Source organism: Anopheles aquasalis, chromosome 3 (assembly GCF_943734665.1).
Source record: "Anopheles aquasalis chromosome 3, idAnoAquaMG_Q_19, whole genome shotgun sequence".
In the NCBI taxonomy this organism is placed as follows: Eukaryota; Metazoa; Arthropoda; class Insecta; order Diptera; family Culicidae; genus Anopheles; species Anopheles aquasalis.
Window position 1 is genome coordinate 9,555,001 of NC_064878.1, and position 15,000 is coordinate 9,570,000.

The 15,000-nt window shown below is 49.9% G+C and overlaps 1 protein-coding gene across 8 annotated transcripts in view; it reads left to right on the top strand.

Moving 5' to 3' along the window:
- LOC126578668 (single-stranded DNA-binding protein 3) overlaps positions 1-15,000 on the top strand; it is a 40,206-nt gene that overhangs the window by 6,320 nt on the left and 18,886 nt on the right. For 6 of the 8 annotated variants that reach the window (XM_050241476.1, XM_050241470.1, XM_050241473.1 and 3 more), the window contains exons 1-2: positions 5,266-5,515; positions 6,679-7,628. In XM_050241476.1, the coding sequence (XP_050097433.1) occupies positions 7,573-7,628 (56 nt within the window). In that variant the 5' untranslated portion in view covers positions 5,266-5,515; positions 6,679-7,572. Of the gene's footprint in view, positions 1-5,265; positions 5,516-6,678; positions 7,629-15,000 lie in introns of those variants that run through there. The other 2 variants (XM_050241472.1, XM_050241471.1) reach the window with 2 other exon arrangements.

The following is a 15,000-nucleotide window of genomic DNA, read 5'->3' on the forward strand; positions in this document are numbered from 1 at the left end:
TGCTTTAGTTCGCGATCGGAACTGGGAATCGCGCGATCGTTTTGTGATGATCTTGACTGATCGTCACCTCGGCATGATTATTGTCCATTCGTTTATTTATTTTAGTAATTTTTATGTTTTATGGAAATGATAATATTGTGTTCTTAGAGAAAGTAAACTTCTTGGAGCCGAACTCTAGGGGATTTGGAGGGTTTTTAAGGGTTGCTGCGCCGGGCTTCTACTCACAGGATTCTTTTTGGTTTCTCCCCGTCTCTCTCTCTCGCTCACTCATTTATGCTCTCTCGTTCTCAGCGATTTTACATTGGTAGTGGTGTGCCGTGAGATGAGTTGGTGGTGTGGATGATGATCACCGTGATGATGATGGTGATGATGATGATGATGAGGAGGAGATTGGAGTGAGTTATGTGAACGTGTTTGTGGTGTGTGTGGTCTGGTCGCTAGCATACATTTCCTTTCCTTTTTTATGCTATCTCTTTATGCTCTCCCCCCGGCCCATTCCATCATAACTCCCCGTCATCCCCTCGACTCATCATCCCCTGTGGTTATGAGGTCGTGTCTTTCGCACCGCGACTCTCGCGTATGGCGCTTGCTGCACACACTCGCACAAACCGTGTCGCGATGGTGACACGCACACATCAATCAGTTTCTGGTGGCACAGTAGGCTGGGGGGGAGGAGGCGACGAAAGAAGAAGCGTTCGCATGCACCCCATCCCCTTCCGGCGCATCGGCTAGCCTACTAGATGGAGTGAGACACATAGAAGCGAGAGAGAGAACCGAGGTGCTTGTGGAACATTCTTTTTGACATTCTTGTTAACATTGTTATCATCATTATCGGTCTTGCGCGCGTGGGGGGGTGGGGGTGAGTTTATTCGGTTATTTTTTGTGTTTGTTTTTCCTCCTGTCTTGCGTGAGGTGTGGGTGGGCGGGGGTGGTGGGTGCAACGGATCGACGTGTTTATATAAACTAGCAAAAAAAAAAAAGAAAATGCGCCATCGAATCCACGGGGGTGGAGAAGAAAAGCAGAGCTATATAAATATATTTATACATAATGCGAGAGAGAGAGAGACAGAGATGTGGAACACGATTTCTTCTCTGACGACACAGAAAAAAGAAAGAAAAAAAAAGGAAAACAACCCCGTGCCAGAGGGGGGGGGAGGTTTCTACTTTCTTTGTGTGGGTGCAAACGAAACATACAATTGTGCTTGCATGCGTATGTGTGACAGAGAGATAAATAAGAGAGGTTTGTCAAGGGGAGAGAGTGTGGCGAAGGGGTGAAGAGCCACACAACGGGTTACATAGGCATTTCCATGCTGTCGTGCACAATGGAAATGCGTGCATTGCCGCCCGTTGTTGCTGCTGCTGCTGCTGCTGATGCTATTCATGGAGCATGGAGCTGCTTGCGTTCTCGAGTGGAGTCTATGTTTTATTTTTATTTAGAATCCGAATCCGAATCCGAATCTGACTAGCCTTGCGTCGCCGCGATACCGCCGCCTGCCAGCCTATCACGCATGATAATATGAGCTATGGGAGTTGGAAGGACGCTGGCCGGGGTGGGGGTGGGCGATAGCATCATGGGTGACAACCAGGAGCAGTAGATTTGGCCACAAACACATAGCCTCGCGCTGGGCTTTCTCCACAAAAACGGTGCTCGAAACAGTACGAAATTGTCACCGAAGGTGGGTTGAGGGTGTGTGCAACAAGCGAAGCGCCGCAGTGCAATGCAAAGTAAAAGAAAAATCACCATCACCACCACCCACTGCCGGCCTTAGCACTGGGTTGAGGAAAAAAAGGGAGAAATGGGAGAAATGATGCAAAAATGCAGGTGAACATACTTTCCAGTGGAAATGTGTGTGGTGTCGTTGGTGGTGGTTGGTGGTGGAGAAGTAATGTAGAGTAAATAGCGAAATCCAGCACTATGTGCACTTTAAAAATGCCAAAAAAATCCCTGGAAAAATATGCTCCCGCACACACCGCAACAATGTTGCGTTTGATCTGGGATTCTGTAAGTAATGAAGCTGCAAGTAATAATTGCAGCAAAACAACATGGGAAAACTTATAAAGCAACTCGATAAATTGAAGAATTTTACGTCAAAAAACGAAGAAAAGATTAAATTAAGCAAAAGGAGCCAAAACATCGGACGAAACCATCGGTAAACACGTTAGCGAATCGATTCAAAACAGATGAAAGCAAAGTAATCCAAACAGTCGGGAACAGTCTCCTCACCAACAGCAGCAGCAGCAGCAACGAATTCATCTGCTGAAGCGCGTGTACGATTGTTATCTAGTCGTCCTTGACGCCTGCTGTCGTTCACGAGAAACAACAAACCCCTTTCCGTGCGTCGTCGTCGTTACCAAGGAGAACCGGGAAGGGCAGGCGAACATTTTGCACAGACGTGGGTAACTTTGATGTTCCGGATGTTCTTTTGATGCTGCTGCTGCTGCTGCTGCGGGCTTTAGCTTTTCTTTTGTGCTGCTGATATCGGAGAGGGAGGATCGCACAGACAGGCGCGGCTCCTCACTGGACCCGAACATGCCTGCAGATCGTCCCAGCTGGGCGAGATAAAAAGTTTTCCACAATGAAATCCGGGTCCGGGACCAACGGATCAACACCGGATGGACGACGGCGACCGGCCAGCATCATCATCATCATCATACGGCTGGGGTGGTGTTTCATAAAAATTGATTTTTTGCGCTCCTCGGTGTGGCAGAGATTAAGCAGATTAGTAGTGAGATTAGTGGATCGTTTGTCGTTTTTTGGGAATATCCCTCGCTGTCTCTCTCTCTCTCTCTCTTTCTCTTGCTGTACCTTGCTACTGTGGAAGGCATATTGTAGATGCTACCTAAATCTGCATACTTTACCAGCTGCCAAGGGTAGATTTTCTTCTCCAAGGATGAATCCGTATCATACAACGTACCTCCCTTTTGGTTATGCGGTGCTGCATCTATGCTGTATGTGGCTTTTAAACACTGACCACAAACCGAAACCGTACAGCAGAAAGTGCTGGGGGCACTTATTCTCTCTATCAATCTCCTCAAAAAGCAGTTTGGACTTTAATCAGAATGCCTTTTTGGAATCGAGTGCTTGGAATGCCTAATTGATAACGAACATTGATTTCATCTTGTACCGAGCCCATGGGACGCATGATCATGAATGATGCACGCATCCATCTGCATAAATTAGTACTGCGAAATGAATTTTGTTTTTGCTTTTTTGAATTTTCAGCTATACTTCACTTTTTTCATAAATTTTTAATGCAGTTTTCATACTCTCTAACTGTGTTCTATTATTTTTCAAAAAAATGTCTGTATTCCATTGGTTTTTCCATACTTTTATGTTTTTCTTATTTTTCGAATAATTTCATCGTATTTTATACTCAATTATGATCCTTTTTTTCTGTTTGTTATTCCTTTTACTTACCTTTTCGTGATTCTTTTGTTTCTATTTTAGCCTACATTATTTCGTCAATCCGTTGACAGGTTCAGGACGAAAAGCCACAGCCACAGATTTTCTTTTTAGCCGGAGCTTTATGACCGCTCGGGGGTGTACGAGCGAGCGAGCATGATGAACTTGGTCGACTGCCGCGGAGGCGCGCGTTTCTCTTTTCCCCTTGTGGCCCCACTGCCACTGCGCTGCGCTCGTTGGCGTGTTCCCATTTGCCCGCGTCTCACACACGCCCGCGTATGAACGAGAAGCGAGGAGGAGGAGGAGGAGGAGAAGGAGGAGGAGGATGATGATGGGGACGAGACCTGGCTGCTCGCTCGCTCGAATCTCTTGGCTGCTTTTGATCTCTTTTTTGCCCTTTTTCTTGCGACCATCGTTAGCCGGGTACGGTTGTGTTGGTTTATGCGCTTATGTATTCATGCTCGGCGGCTTCTTCTTCTTCTCCGCTGCCACCCTCGCCACCCTCACCACCGCGGAAAGATTGCACCGGCCACATACACCCGAACTCCGGTCGCATCTGTCGCTGTTCCGCGCCCGTCTGACGTTGGTGTGTGTCGAAGGTGCGTAAAACGAGAGAATCGCGTCCGTTTGTCTCTGTGTGCGGGAAATGCGTGGAAATTTTTCGTCTCTCCACGGTGATGCTCCCTTCCTTTTCCACTGGCTGGTACACCTGGCTGGCTTGCTTATCGGCGGGCCCCTCTACCACGATCCCATTTTCCACGTTCTGGCGGATGGATAGTTGGGGAAAATGGTTACAGCGAGTTCCGAGTCCGGAAAAGGTGCTTTTCTGTCCAAGTTTCTCTCGACTTCGATCGCCGTTTCGACCGGGCGGGGATGATTTTGGGCTCATCCCTCGTGGTGGTCTCGCCCGCTTCGGCCCTATGTGGCCGCTTATGTTCCGTGAATTCAATGATCTGCTCTCTACAGACGCACGCTGCTGGGGATTGATACATAAGGCGATGGAGTGGGGCACCACTGTCCCCTTGGCCCCGCTTTCCTCTCCACTCGTTCGCTTCTCATCCTCATCTTCATCATCTGTCAACCTGTATGCATCGTTCGTTCGCCAATCTCGTGGAGGCCCAAGAGGAAGAAGACAGGCTGGCCAGGGGGTGAGCGATGAAAAAGTGTCTTCGACGGCGACGACGTGCGTCAGTGAGCTGAATGTGTATTGGTGACGGTGGCCAACATAACGCTTATATGCTCCGCCTAGAAGAAGAAGAGCAAAATGATGCGTTTGCTTGGGCTTGCGTGCCTTTTTCGGGGCCCCTCGCTGAGAACGGTCGAAATGAGAACAGCGTTTTATGGGTTCTAGGTGTGCTGCGATTGAGCAGAGCGCTTGTTGACGCTTTCCTCCGGCACGCACACCACTTCGGGGCTTAGTTGAAAAGGGTGCTGAGATGCTGTGAAAGATGAAATGACCTAACTCACCACGACCACGGGGGCCATTCCAGCCCAACTCATTTCGCATTTTCGGCTGCGGCTGCTTTCGTGCAAGGGAGGTTCGGCGGGGGTATCAATTGAGCCTGTTTTGATCGGCAGCGAGGGCTGGCCGGCCTTTTTCTTTGGTTGGTTGGTTGGTTGGTTGGTTGGTTGGCTGCTGGACGGTGGCGACGAGTGTGTCAACTCGATCTCGCAGAGGCCTCGCTCTCTCGCTCCGATTTCACGCTCACTTGCACGCGCTCGCTCTCGCTCTCTCTCTCTCTCGCTGTCGTTCACGGATTGCTGGGTTGGTGTGCGTGGAAGAAACCCCGTTCGAATCGAGGATGCCCGCTATCGCCTCGGCGGCGACGGCAGCGCTTGGGAATTATTTGGTCGTCGGTCGGTCGGAGTGGTCGAATCAGCGGGACCAGAGAGACACTGACAGAGCGCGTTGAGGACGATTCGTGTGTTTCGCCGTCGTCGTCGTGGTTTATCCTGGGGCCGCGGAACCTGTGCGTCAGCAGCGTTCGTTCGTTCGTTCGTTTCCTTCTTTTCGTTCGCCATATTCTGAGTGAAATTGTGTGGATTGTGTCGACCGTCGTCGCTCGACGTAAGTGTCACCGGCTACTGAGTTGAAAAGTGAAGCAAAAAAAGGTAGTGCACCAACGGTCAAGTGTTCCTATCGATCGATTCGCGCTCGCAGTTATTCGTTCCATCAACAAAACGCTCAAAGCTGGCCAAAAGGTTCACGCTTTTATGGACTGTTGGGGTGTGTGATGCAAAGTTCTGATTTATCTTCCCCGGTGACCGACAGCTCGTCAACCGGATGTGTTGTTCGTTCGCTAGAACTCGCTCGCTCAACGATCATCATCGCATCGGTGTGTCCCGTTGTATGGCCACACGTATCGAGCTGAAAAGATTACAATACTTTTCCCGGTAGCCGCCAAGCTAGGCACTTTGGTCGCCTCCGGGGGTATAAGGAAAGGAAGGCAAAACCGCGCGACCACCATTGACACGCATACGTGCGCTCGGATATATGGACGCGCTGCGCTGTCTTGCTCTGGCGGACATTGAGGTGTATCGCCCGGGCCTCTTCCCTTTTGCACCGTGGCCTACCTCTTCGTGCGTGGCGGCTATCGACGCGACGACGACGACAACGCATACACGCAGCAGCAATAATTATCAACAATTAGGTTAGGGCAACCCATGGCACCAACACAAAGCTTCACCATGGTAACAACGCGATCTGCCTTCCTTTTCTCTCCGCCCCGGTCGACTGGAACGTTCGCGAAGGAAAAGGCTTGCGTGAGAGAAAGAGAGAGCAACTCAGAAGAGTGTGCGTGCGCCGTCCTCTAGGGGAGTTTGTCGCGCGTGATGATGCGTCGTCGTCGTGTTGGTGCAAGCCAAAGCCCCTGATTTGAGCGATAATCGCGCTAGATAGAGAGCGCGAAGCGGGGAGTGAGCGAGGCGGCAACAGGATTTTCTTTTCCTTTTTTCTCCCCGTTGTTTTGTTGCTTTTCCCTTTTTTGCTGTGTGTTTCACTTTTCGATGACGTTTGCCATCGCGCGTGCTTGCGAGGGAGCGATGGAGGGTTGGAAAGGTATCGATATTTTTAGAGCAAAAATCCTCAATAATGTGAGAGACCGGCTCCACATTATTGAGGAGAAGATGCGCCCCAAAATATGCCCCCGCGACTGATGCTGATGATCGAAGTCGCCATTGCGATTCCATTACAAAAAGAAAACGCCAAATTTTGCGTGTCGCGGTTGCTGTGTCCTGTTACTAACGCACGTTCGTGTTTTTGTTCTACTTTCCAGATCACCTCCCGGACCGTAAGAGGGGCCCACCCGAAATCGATCGCGGCATGAGGTGGACGCGGTAGTGGGTTCGCGAGTTCGATCGTCATCGTCCGGTCTCGGTGTGTTTCCCTCTCTGTACGTAACGTTCTGCTGCGCCAACAACCGGTAGTCGAGGCAGCAGCAGGTGTAGAGCGACGCTTATCGTAGCAAGCAAGCAAGCAAGCAAGCAAGCAAGCAAGCAAGAAGAGGAAGTGGAAGCAGCAGCTCGGTCGTGGAAGTGGTGCATCGTGCGTACGGGGCCAGAAAGAGGCGGCCGGTACTTGTTCTCTGTCCTCTGTGTCTGTGTTTGCGTGTGTGTGTGTGTCCGCGAATGTGTTCCACGAGTGCACATCTGTCCGTCTCGCAGTGTTTGCGTCCGTCGTGAGGATCATCCGTAAAAAAAAACAAACGAGGATATCCATCGAGAGGAAAGTCACCTGGAACAGCGGAATCCTTCGTCAACGTCGTCGCCGTGGCCCACCTAACGGGTCATTAGTGTCTGTGTGTTTTCTGTGCATTTGTGTGGCCAGTTGGTCGCTCCTGTGTGTTTGTGTGTGTTCGGGTGTGTATGTGTGGAGGGTGGCAGCAGCTGATTGCGCTTGGCGCATCGCGAGTGGATCTTCATCGCGTTCATGGTGTACCGCCAACAGCAGCGGCAGCGATCTACGATTCCGTGCTAGTGTGAACCGCCACCGCCTGCTACCGTAGCAACCATTACCGTTGTGTGTGCATCGTCTGTGAAAGGAGCCGGAACTAGTAGTACTCGGCTTTGTGTGAGTTTTGGAGCTGATATCCTTGCCGGTGGTACAAACCCCCGCCACTGGGCGATCGCGAACCGCTCGATCGGGGAATTAACTATAAAATCCAGCCGAAATGTATGCGAAAGGAAAGGGGACGGCGGTGCCGTCAGATGCACAGGCTAGGGAAAAGTAAGTATTCATCTCAGCAACCCTATCCTAAAAAAAGTTTCGTAGCGTCGAAGTCGAGTAGCGCGAGGAGTAATGCAAAAACTATTCACCGTCCTCGGTAGAAGTCGATCGATCGGTTGAACGTCAGAGGCTACCACTACTTATCAGCTCTCCACCAGGGGAGAGGGAATCGAGGGACGCCTCTTTGGGTGAAGTAGAGTCCCCCGGCATTCCGAATCACGCCAACCTTGAACGTCTGGCTGATCTTTTCTCTTTTCTTTGTTCCTTTCACTGGAATACACTTCGACTTCGGCTTCGCTTCTTCTTTTGCCTTTTTTTTATTGCTTCTCGTCCTCCTTGACTGGAACTCGACGTCGACGTCTCGACCACTGTCTCCCGGATTCGCGATCGTTTTGTCGCCTCCCTCCCCCCGAATCATATACGCACGATCGCGCCCAGCACACGACGAGCGATTGACTCACGTTGTGATCGACAAGCTGCTGGCGGGCAGTAGCGGCTGTAGCATGAAACGTCAGCGATAAGCGAAAGGAGAAGGAAGGAAAGAAGGATGGTGGTCGATCAACAAATTGGTCGCGTGAAATGCGCTGATGAAGCTGAAGGATGCCGATTCAAATAATTAGATTAATTTACGGTTGACGCAGACGCGGATTTCTTATGAATCCCGGTTCAACTCGTAATCGGAACTGCCAGACCGAAGGCGAGATTAATTTAAAATGGGACATCGAACAAACGATCATTAATGATTCAAAGTTCGTTACTCATACGATCGTAAAAAAAAAAATGGAGCAAATGATCAATGCTTCGAGGTTGCCTCCCGCATTCCAGAAGTACCAGAAATTTGGAATAAATGACGACAGCGTTTTTAACACGCAATGAGTCTCATGAAGCGTCAAGGTAACAGTAAGATCGTCATAGAACCGATCCCTCCATGCATTCGTTAATTCTCTCTAAAAAGTTGTAGTTTCACTGTTCCCTTAGGGTTTTCCTCAAGTTTGTACATTAGTATGGCCCATTAGTAAAATCTACTAAGGCCGAAACTGGAAAAGAACCTAAATCTCGACTCAAAAATCATGCTAATGATCGATCCCAAACAGAGAGCTCAAACTAATCCTTGACTTCTGGTTCTGCAGACAATTGATTCATCAATATGTTCTCCATTGATTCATAGATCATGTAAGATTCTGTGTGCCTAACGAAGAGCATAACAGATGATAGTTGTCTAGTTAAAAATGTAATCAAGGAGCTTTTTTTTTAAAACAAAATTTTAAGAAAAAAAAAACAACCCCTGAGCACCTGGACGTGGATCCTAGTATCAAGCGCCCGAGAATCGATTGGAGGAGAACCTTATTTGGGAGATTTTGGTTTTTGGACACGATCCAGAATTGGCCTCCACACAACTAGGTATCACCAATACAACGGGTCGTCGGAAATGGTCGTCCTTCTTAGTAGTAACTCGGTGGCATCGGCAGGTTTCGTGGAAGTCTATCCGCCCACCAGCACCACCACCTGCTCGATCGTACACCAGCAGTAACAACCGCCGTTGGGTCCTAAAAATATCTTTCGATTTGACTATTTGTTCCTTGCTTTTCCTCCGTTGAGCGAGCGAGCGAAAACTGATGACGTAGAGAAGTATCCCAGCGGTGGCAGCACACGGCGCTCGAGAGACGCATTTCGGTATCACATGCCCCACCGACACCCCTCACATGTCCATCCAATATGGCGTGGTTCACAAAGTCTCGTTGCGGGGTTTATGATGTCCAAAGGAATGCCAGCGTCGCCATCATCGTCGTCGCTGGCGGTGGCCATGCTACGCCACGGGGCCCACACCTCGTTGTGTAACGTTCCGTTCCAATATATCTGCGGTGTGTGTTGCAATTGTTGGCATCGGAAAAGTTAGCAACAACAACCGCGCGCCACCACCAGGGGAAGAGAGGAGGACGGGTTCAGTATAGTAGGCGACGTTTCGGTGTAGTAGCCGCCGTGGCCACGCCGCTGGGTGTGTGAGTTTTGCGTGCCCTGCCAATGGGCCTATCCTGCTGCTGCTGCTGCTGCTGCGGTGGTGTTTGTGGTGTGTCCGTCACCCCTGGCTCGTTGGTCGCAGTAGTCTTAGCGAAAGGCGTTTGTTTACATCGCGTTCACTTGACGATGAGGTGAACCTCTGCTGCTGCTGCTGCTGGTGCCGCTACAACTATCTGCGCTGTGACCTCCCTTAGCTCTGCCTCGCATAGTAGCCTTTTGCGTGGCCGCCTGATGGCGCGGAGTACGCGTGCCACACGCCACGCAACTCGAACCCGTGTATGTGTCGGTGCTGTATATCGGCCAAAAAGGTCGATCGATAAACAAACTTCCATCGAGACGCCACCATCGAGAAACCACCGTCCTCAATCTCTCGTCATCATCATCGATATGAGAGCGGTGTGTTACGTGGTACCATGGCCAATATGAACTCGCCTTGGTCCAGATTATAAGAATCTAGAGGAAAATGTTCCTTAGTCCCAGAAAATTTGCCAGAGATAGAGCTGTCACTGAGTCTAGCGGTTCTGCAATCGGTTTTCGAATCGGTGCTACCGTCAAACGGCAGCTGATCTGTCAGTTTCATCTGGTTTCGTCAAATTCTAGGCCTAGATTCTTCGAATGTTGAAACTAGAAAAAGGAAATTTCCATCAAATTCTCACAGTCTGGAATGGTATGACCTAAAACCTCAGGAAAAGTCCCAAATCTCCCCCCAAAACCTAAAGTAAAGTCTCTCTCAAAAGCACCGCGAAACCACGTGCGCCTCCGGCGGCTGGAGGAGCACAAGAGGTAAACCCGGGGGACGAGGTGGGTGGTGATCATCGCGTGTGTTGCGGTCATCATGCGACTATCCGCGAGGACGTTCCACCGTCACCGTTACCGCGCTTGTTACGGTGGTGGTGGCCGCTGCTCTCTGATATTTGGATCGATCGCCGTATGTTTGGTTGGTGGCGAGCAGGAGGAGGAGGTCCTCTACTTTCCATTGCCAGCACAGGGCGGTGTGTGTTTTGGGGTCCCCTTAGGAGGACCGTTTGTGCCAAACTCTCATGCCCATCGTGCTGTGGCGCTGGACCTCTTGATGATAGTGTAGTATCGAAAGAGAGAGAAGAAGCGGGCTAGCTGGCAGGTTAGCTGCCCTGACAGACTGACCTCTGTGGCTGCGGTGAGTTACTCGTTCGCACGCGCCCTCGCCTGGCCGTGACTGTGTATGTGTGCACTCGAGTAGAGAGATACATAAATTATGTTGTAACTATCTCATCTCACTGTCCCCTTGCGTGTGTATGTTGCCTGTTGGAGCATACTTTGTCCTGTGGTGGGGGGTTGGTGGAGCATGCCACCACCTCCTGGGCGAGTATTGTTCTTATGTACGATTCTTCACTGCTGCTGATGGTGGTGGTGGTGGTGGTGGTGATGATGATGGCACCAGGAATGGAAAAGCTCTCCCGCTGGAAGGCTTTTCGTCCTTTCATCCTGTCAGTGTGTTGGTGAATGTCTCTCTCTCTCTCTCTCTCTCTTTCTGTCGCTCTCTGTGTGATGGCAGGATTTATGTACAAGAAAGCGATTGTCTATGTACACTCCCTCATTCAGCCTTTCACCCCCTCCAGCGAGAGAGAGAGAGAAGGAGAGAGGGAGCTTTATACATGACCTGGAATGCGAGAGAGCAACGGAAATCCATTGACGAGGACGACTGGTGCCCGGGGGAGGGGTGTGGATGTGCAAGGAAAACAGTCTGGAAAATCCCCAACCAACCCACCCCGTCAAGCGCACGTTTCTGTTCCAACGAGCGCCAGGGGGAGGAGGGTGCGCCACCGCAGGTTAGAAAAACTATCGACGTGGTCGTCGTCATCGTCGTCGTCCTGGCACAGAACCTCGCTCGGAGGTCCTTCAGGAGCACTAGAACGAGCACAGCAGAGGAGGAGAGGAGGTCCATGCCCGATATGTATATTCACCCGGGCTATCTGGCTTCCAGCTTTTTTTTATATATTTTTTTTGTTTTTATTTCGTTCTTCTCTGGACAAGAGAGAGAGAGAGAAGGAGAGAGAAAGTTAAAAAAACGAGAGCCACCCCACTCCCTCGATGATGATTCTTGTCCGTTCGGCCTGCTGGTGGCTGGTGGGTGGTAAATAGCAGACTCACTCCCATCCACCTTATGCGCCGTCCGTCGTCCCACACACCAACGGCTGAATTGAAGCTTTAATTCCGAGAACTTTTCCAAGGTACAGTCTTCTGTCGCTTGTGCTCACAGGACATCTCCTTCTGGGTTCGATATTAAAGTGTGTACAGCGATGGTGGCGCCGGCGACGCGAACATCATGTGGAATATGATCGTTTTGGGCTAGTTTATGGTCGTTTGAACGAACGAGTAAAGTTTTCCTCATTCTAAAGGTGTGCTTTGCTTTGGCTTTAATGCAATTTTTGTCTCCTTTCTCTGCACTGCGATCGCGGAGATGAAATTGTCCTGTTTGTTAAAGAGAGATGTGTCCCCCTCCCGTGAATGATTAAGCGACCTTTAGAGGATTAAAGCAGCACTTAAACAGTCGATCTGATGTGGCATTTTCGTTAAATTATGACCGCTTGGCACCTTAACACCAGCACGCTCAAGGACACCCGAGGTTCGAGGCAATGGAGCCGCCTGGTCGCTCACGATTTTCACGATCATTTTATGGCGCAATCACGCGTTCCTTCTCGATGCAGGTGACGATGCTTGTTATCAGAGCCGAGCCGAGGGCATTCGAGAGCCTTGTTGCGCACCAGCAGCAGCAGCAGCAGCATGGGGTTGATAAAAACTCGCCGTCGTTCTCGCCTCTCGTCCCGGATCTCTCGGCGGCGCCGCGTGGTTTGTGGCGCTTGCGGTGGTTGCGCGCTCGTTCGCTCGCTCGGTGCGCCTTCTTATCTGCTGCGTACGCGACGACCCTCGGCACAAAATGTCTCCAAAACAACGTATCTCTTCTTCTAGAAGCGCCAACCGCGCGCGCGAGGGTTCGTGGAATCTCGTTCCGGGCGTGCGAGCGAACGAGCGCGTGATCATCGAGTTCCGTGGAGTGATGGTGCGCGCTCTGGTGTGTTCACGTTGTTGCGTGTGACGTAGACGCGATGGCGGCGGCAGTTAATATCTACTCCACAGGGTTTTTCTTGGGAATGGGGAGGGGTCATGCCGTTATCAGACATCGGCAACGACCAAGGTACGGTGTAAATGGCGGGCAGGGGGGGGGGGGGGGGGGCACAGAGTAAGCGATAAGCAATAGGATGGTGACCACAAGGTTCCGGGGACTTTCCCTCAACCACGCCACGCCACACAGACCTTTGGCGATGGTTTCGAAAGGTCTAAAACGCGAACACATTAGGAACCACGTACCTTCTTCTCGCTGGAACATTGTTGCAGAACCCCGGAGACCGGAGCTAGTAGCTCGCGTACGCTGATTGCAATTGCGTCTCGGCGCGTTGCCTCATTACCAAGCCCATCTGTGGATGGCGAACGGTCGCGCTGGGCCGTGATTTGCAACAACGTGTGGTTCGCGTTTATGGCTCAGGTGGATGATGCTCCACCCAAGCACCACCAGGTGACGCCGTGGTCCGGTCACGGTTTGCTGCTAGTTCAGAGTGACGAAGCCGTTTGTTGCATCAAATGTGTTGTCCAATTGTTTTTTTTTTTGCAAAAGCAAATTGCATCAGTATTGGCGACGCGGAACTCATTTGGATGCTCTGTTGGAATATTCGTTTCTGTGGCTATTAGTCTTTTCCTGGAGAATGTTTAATAAACTTTTTAAACAAATGGTTGACACTGATGCTAATGATCAGTGATGATCGTACAGACGGTGGCCTGATTATCGATTACACCCTAAATGCTAAAAATAGGGGAAAACTAAGGTTATTTGTCAGCAACATTTCGGTTCATTTTGGAAGATTTTTGGTTTTTTGTGGTTTTTTTTTAATAGAAATTTATAAATAAGTAAATCATTAGTTCCACTTCCAAGGCGGCATGTCTGCAAAACTGCACTATTTACAGTGCCAATCGTAAGCTCGTGCTCTCGATCACTTGATATATAAAAATCGGTATTATTTTTTTTCGATAATTAGTTTCATTTTTCCCCATTTTGCTGCCAATTTAAAATGCTACCATATGGTTTGTGATGAGTTAATAATTTAAAATCACATTTCATCATGTTGTTTAAATCCACATCCATTTGTTTTTAATTTTATAAACCCCCATGGCTCGTGCAATAATGTGCAAGTTGATTCCATGATTATACGAAAAGTGTGGTGGTTTTGATGCTTTGAAATCACTGGCTTTGGGCAGATCGATTAAAAGTAGCAAGATGCCTAGCGTATAATTTTCCAAACGGTTGTTGGCTGTATCTCAGTCGATTTTCCTCCGATTGATGGATAGATTTTACACAAAATTCTTCAAAGATTTTTTTTTGTTTGGGAAGAAAAAAATTAAGAGTTAAATCTCGCACAAGAGGTTGTTCATCTTCGGCTGGAACCGATGTCCTCGCTACAAACCCACGCAGCGCGCAATTCGTGGAATCGCGCGAGTGATCATTCATTTGCACAATTGGTTCGGGAAAGGGGTTGCGGGTTCGCAAACGAAAATTGGTTCACGTCTGTTGCTCCGCTCCGTCCATACTCCCGTTTTGTCAACCTCCCGAGGATTCGACCTCGATAAATGCCTTTTTTCCGCGAACCACGGACGTCGACGACGACGACGACGAAGGCGACGAGCCTCTGTGTGTGCACAGGTGAGAACCAACTACACACCACACCACACCATCTCTCACCTTGAGGTGGCCAATTTGAAATTGTGGCGCGAAAAATAAAATTCGCCAGAGACAACAAGACACACACGGGCACACGCTGCTGCCGGTGGAGAAGATGAAGAAGAACTGGTGCTGGTTTAGAGCCTGTGCCAACCAGCGCCAGCTAGCCAGCGATCGAGCGATCGTACGGTGCGGCGTTTTGTGCGCAAAAATAAACCAAAAAATCTCGATCACACGTATGTGTGTGGCTCTGTGTTTGTGTGTCTCTCGCGCTCGCTCTCCCGGTGTTGTATGTGTGCACCAACGGACCGGACCGTATGTGTGGGGGTCCTTTTTTTGTCGTAAAGCAAAAGTACAGAATAATACGAATGAAAACCAAAAATAAAAAAAATGGCAACAAGTAAAATATAAAAAAAAAATCTTACAAAACCACCAATATGATGAAGCGCAACCCCCCGCGTGATATTCGTCCGCAACAGCAACGCGCGCGCCACAGACACCCCACGATATAAACGGGGGTTTGGTGAGGAGACGATGGTGGGTGGTGCGCAGGAGGAGGCCTGGTTCGCCAAAAACCTGTTTTCTCTTCGTGTTGGCGCGCGC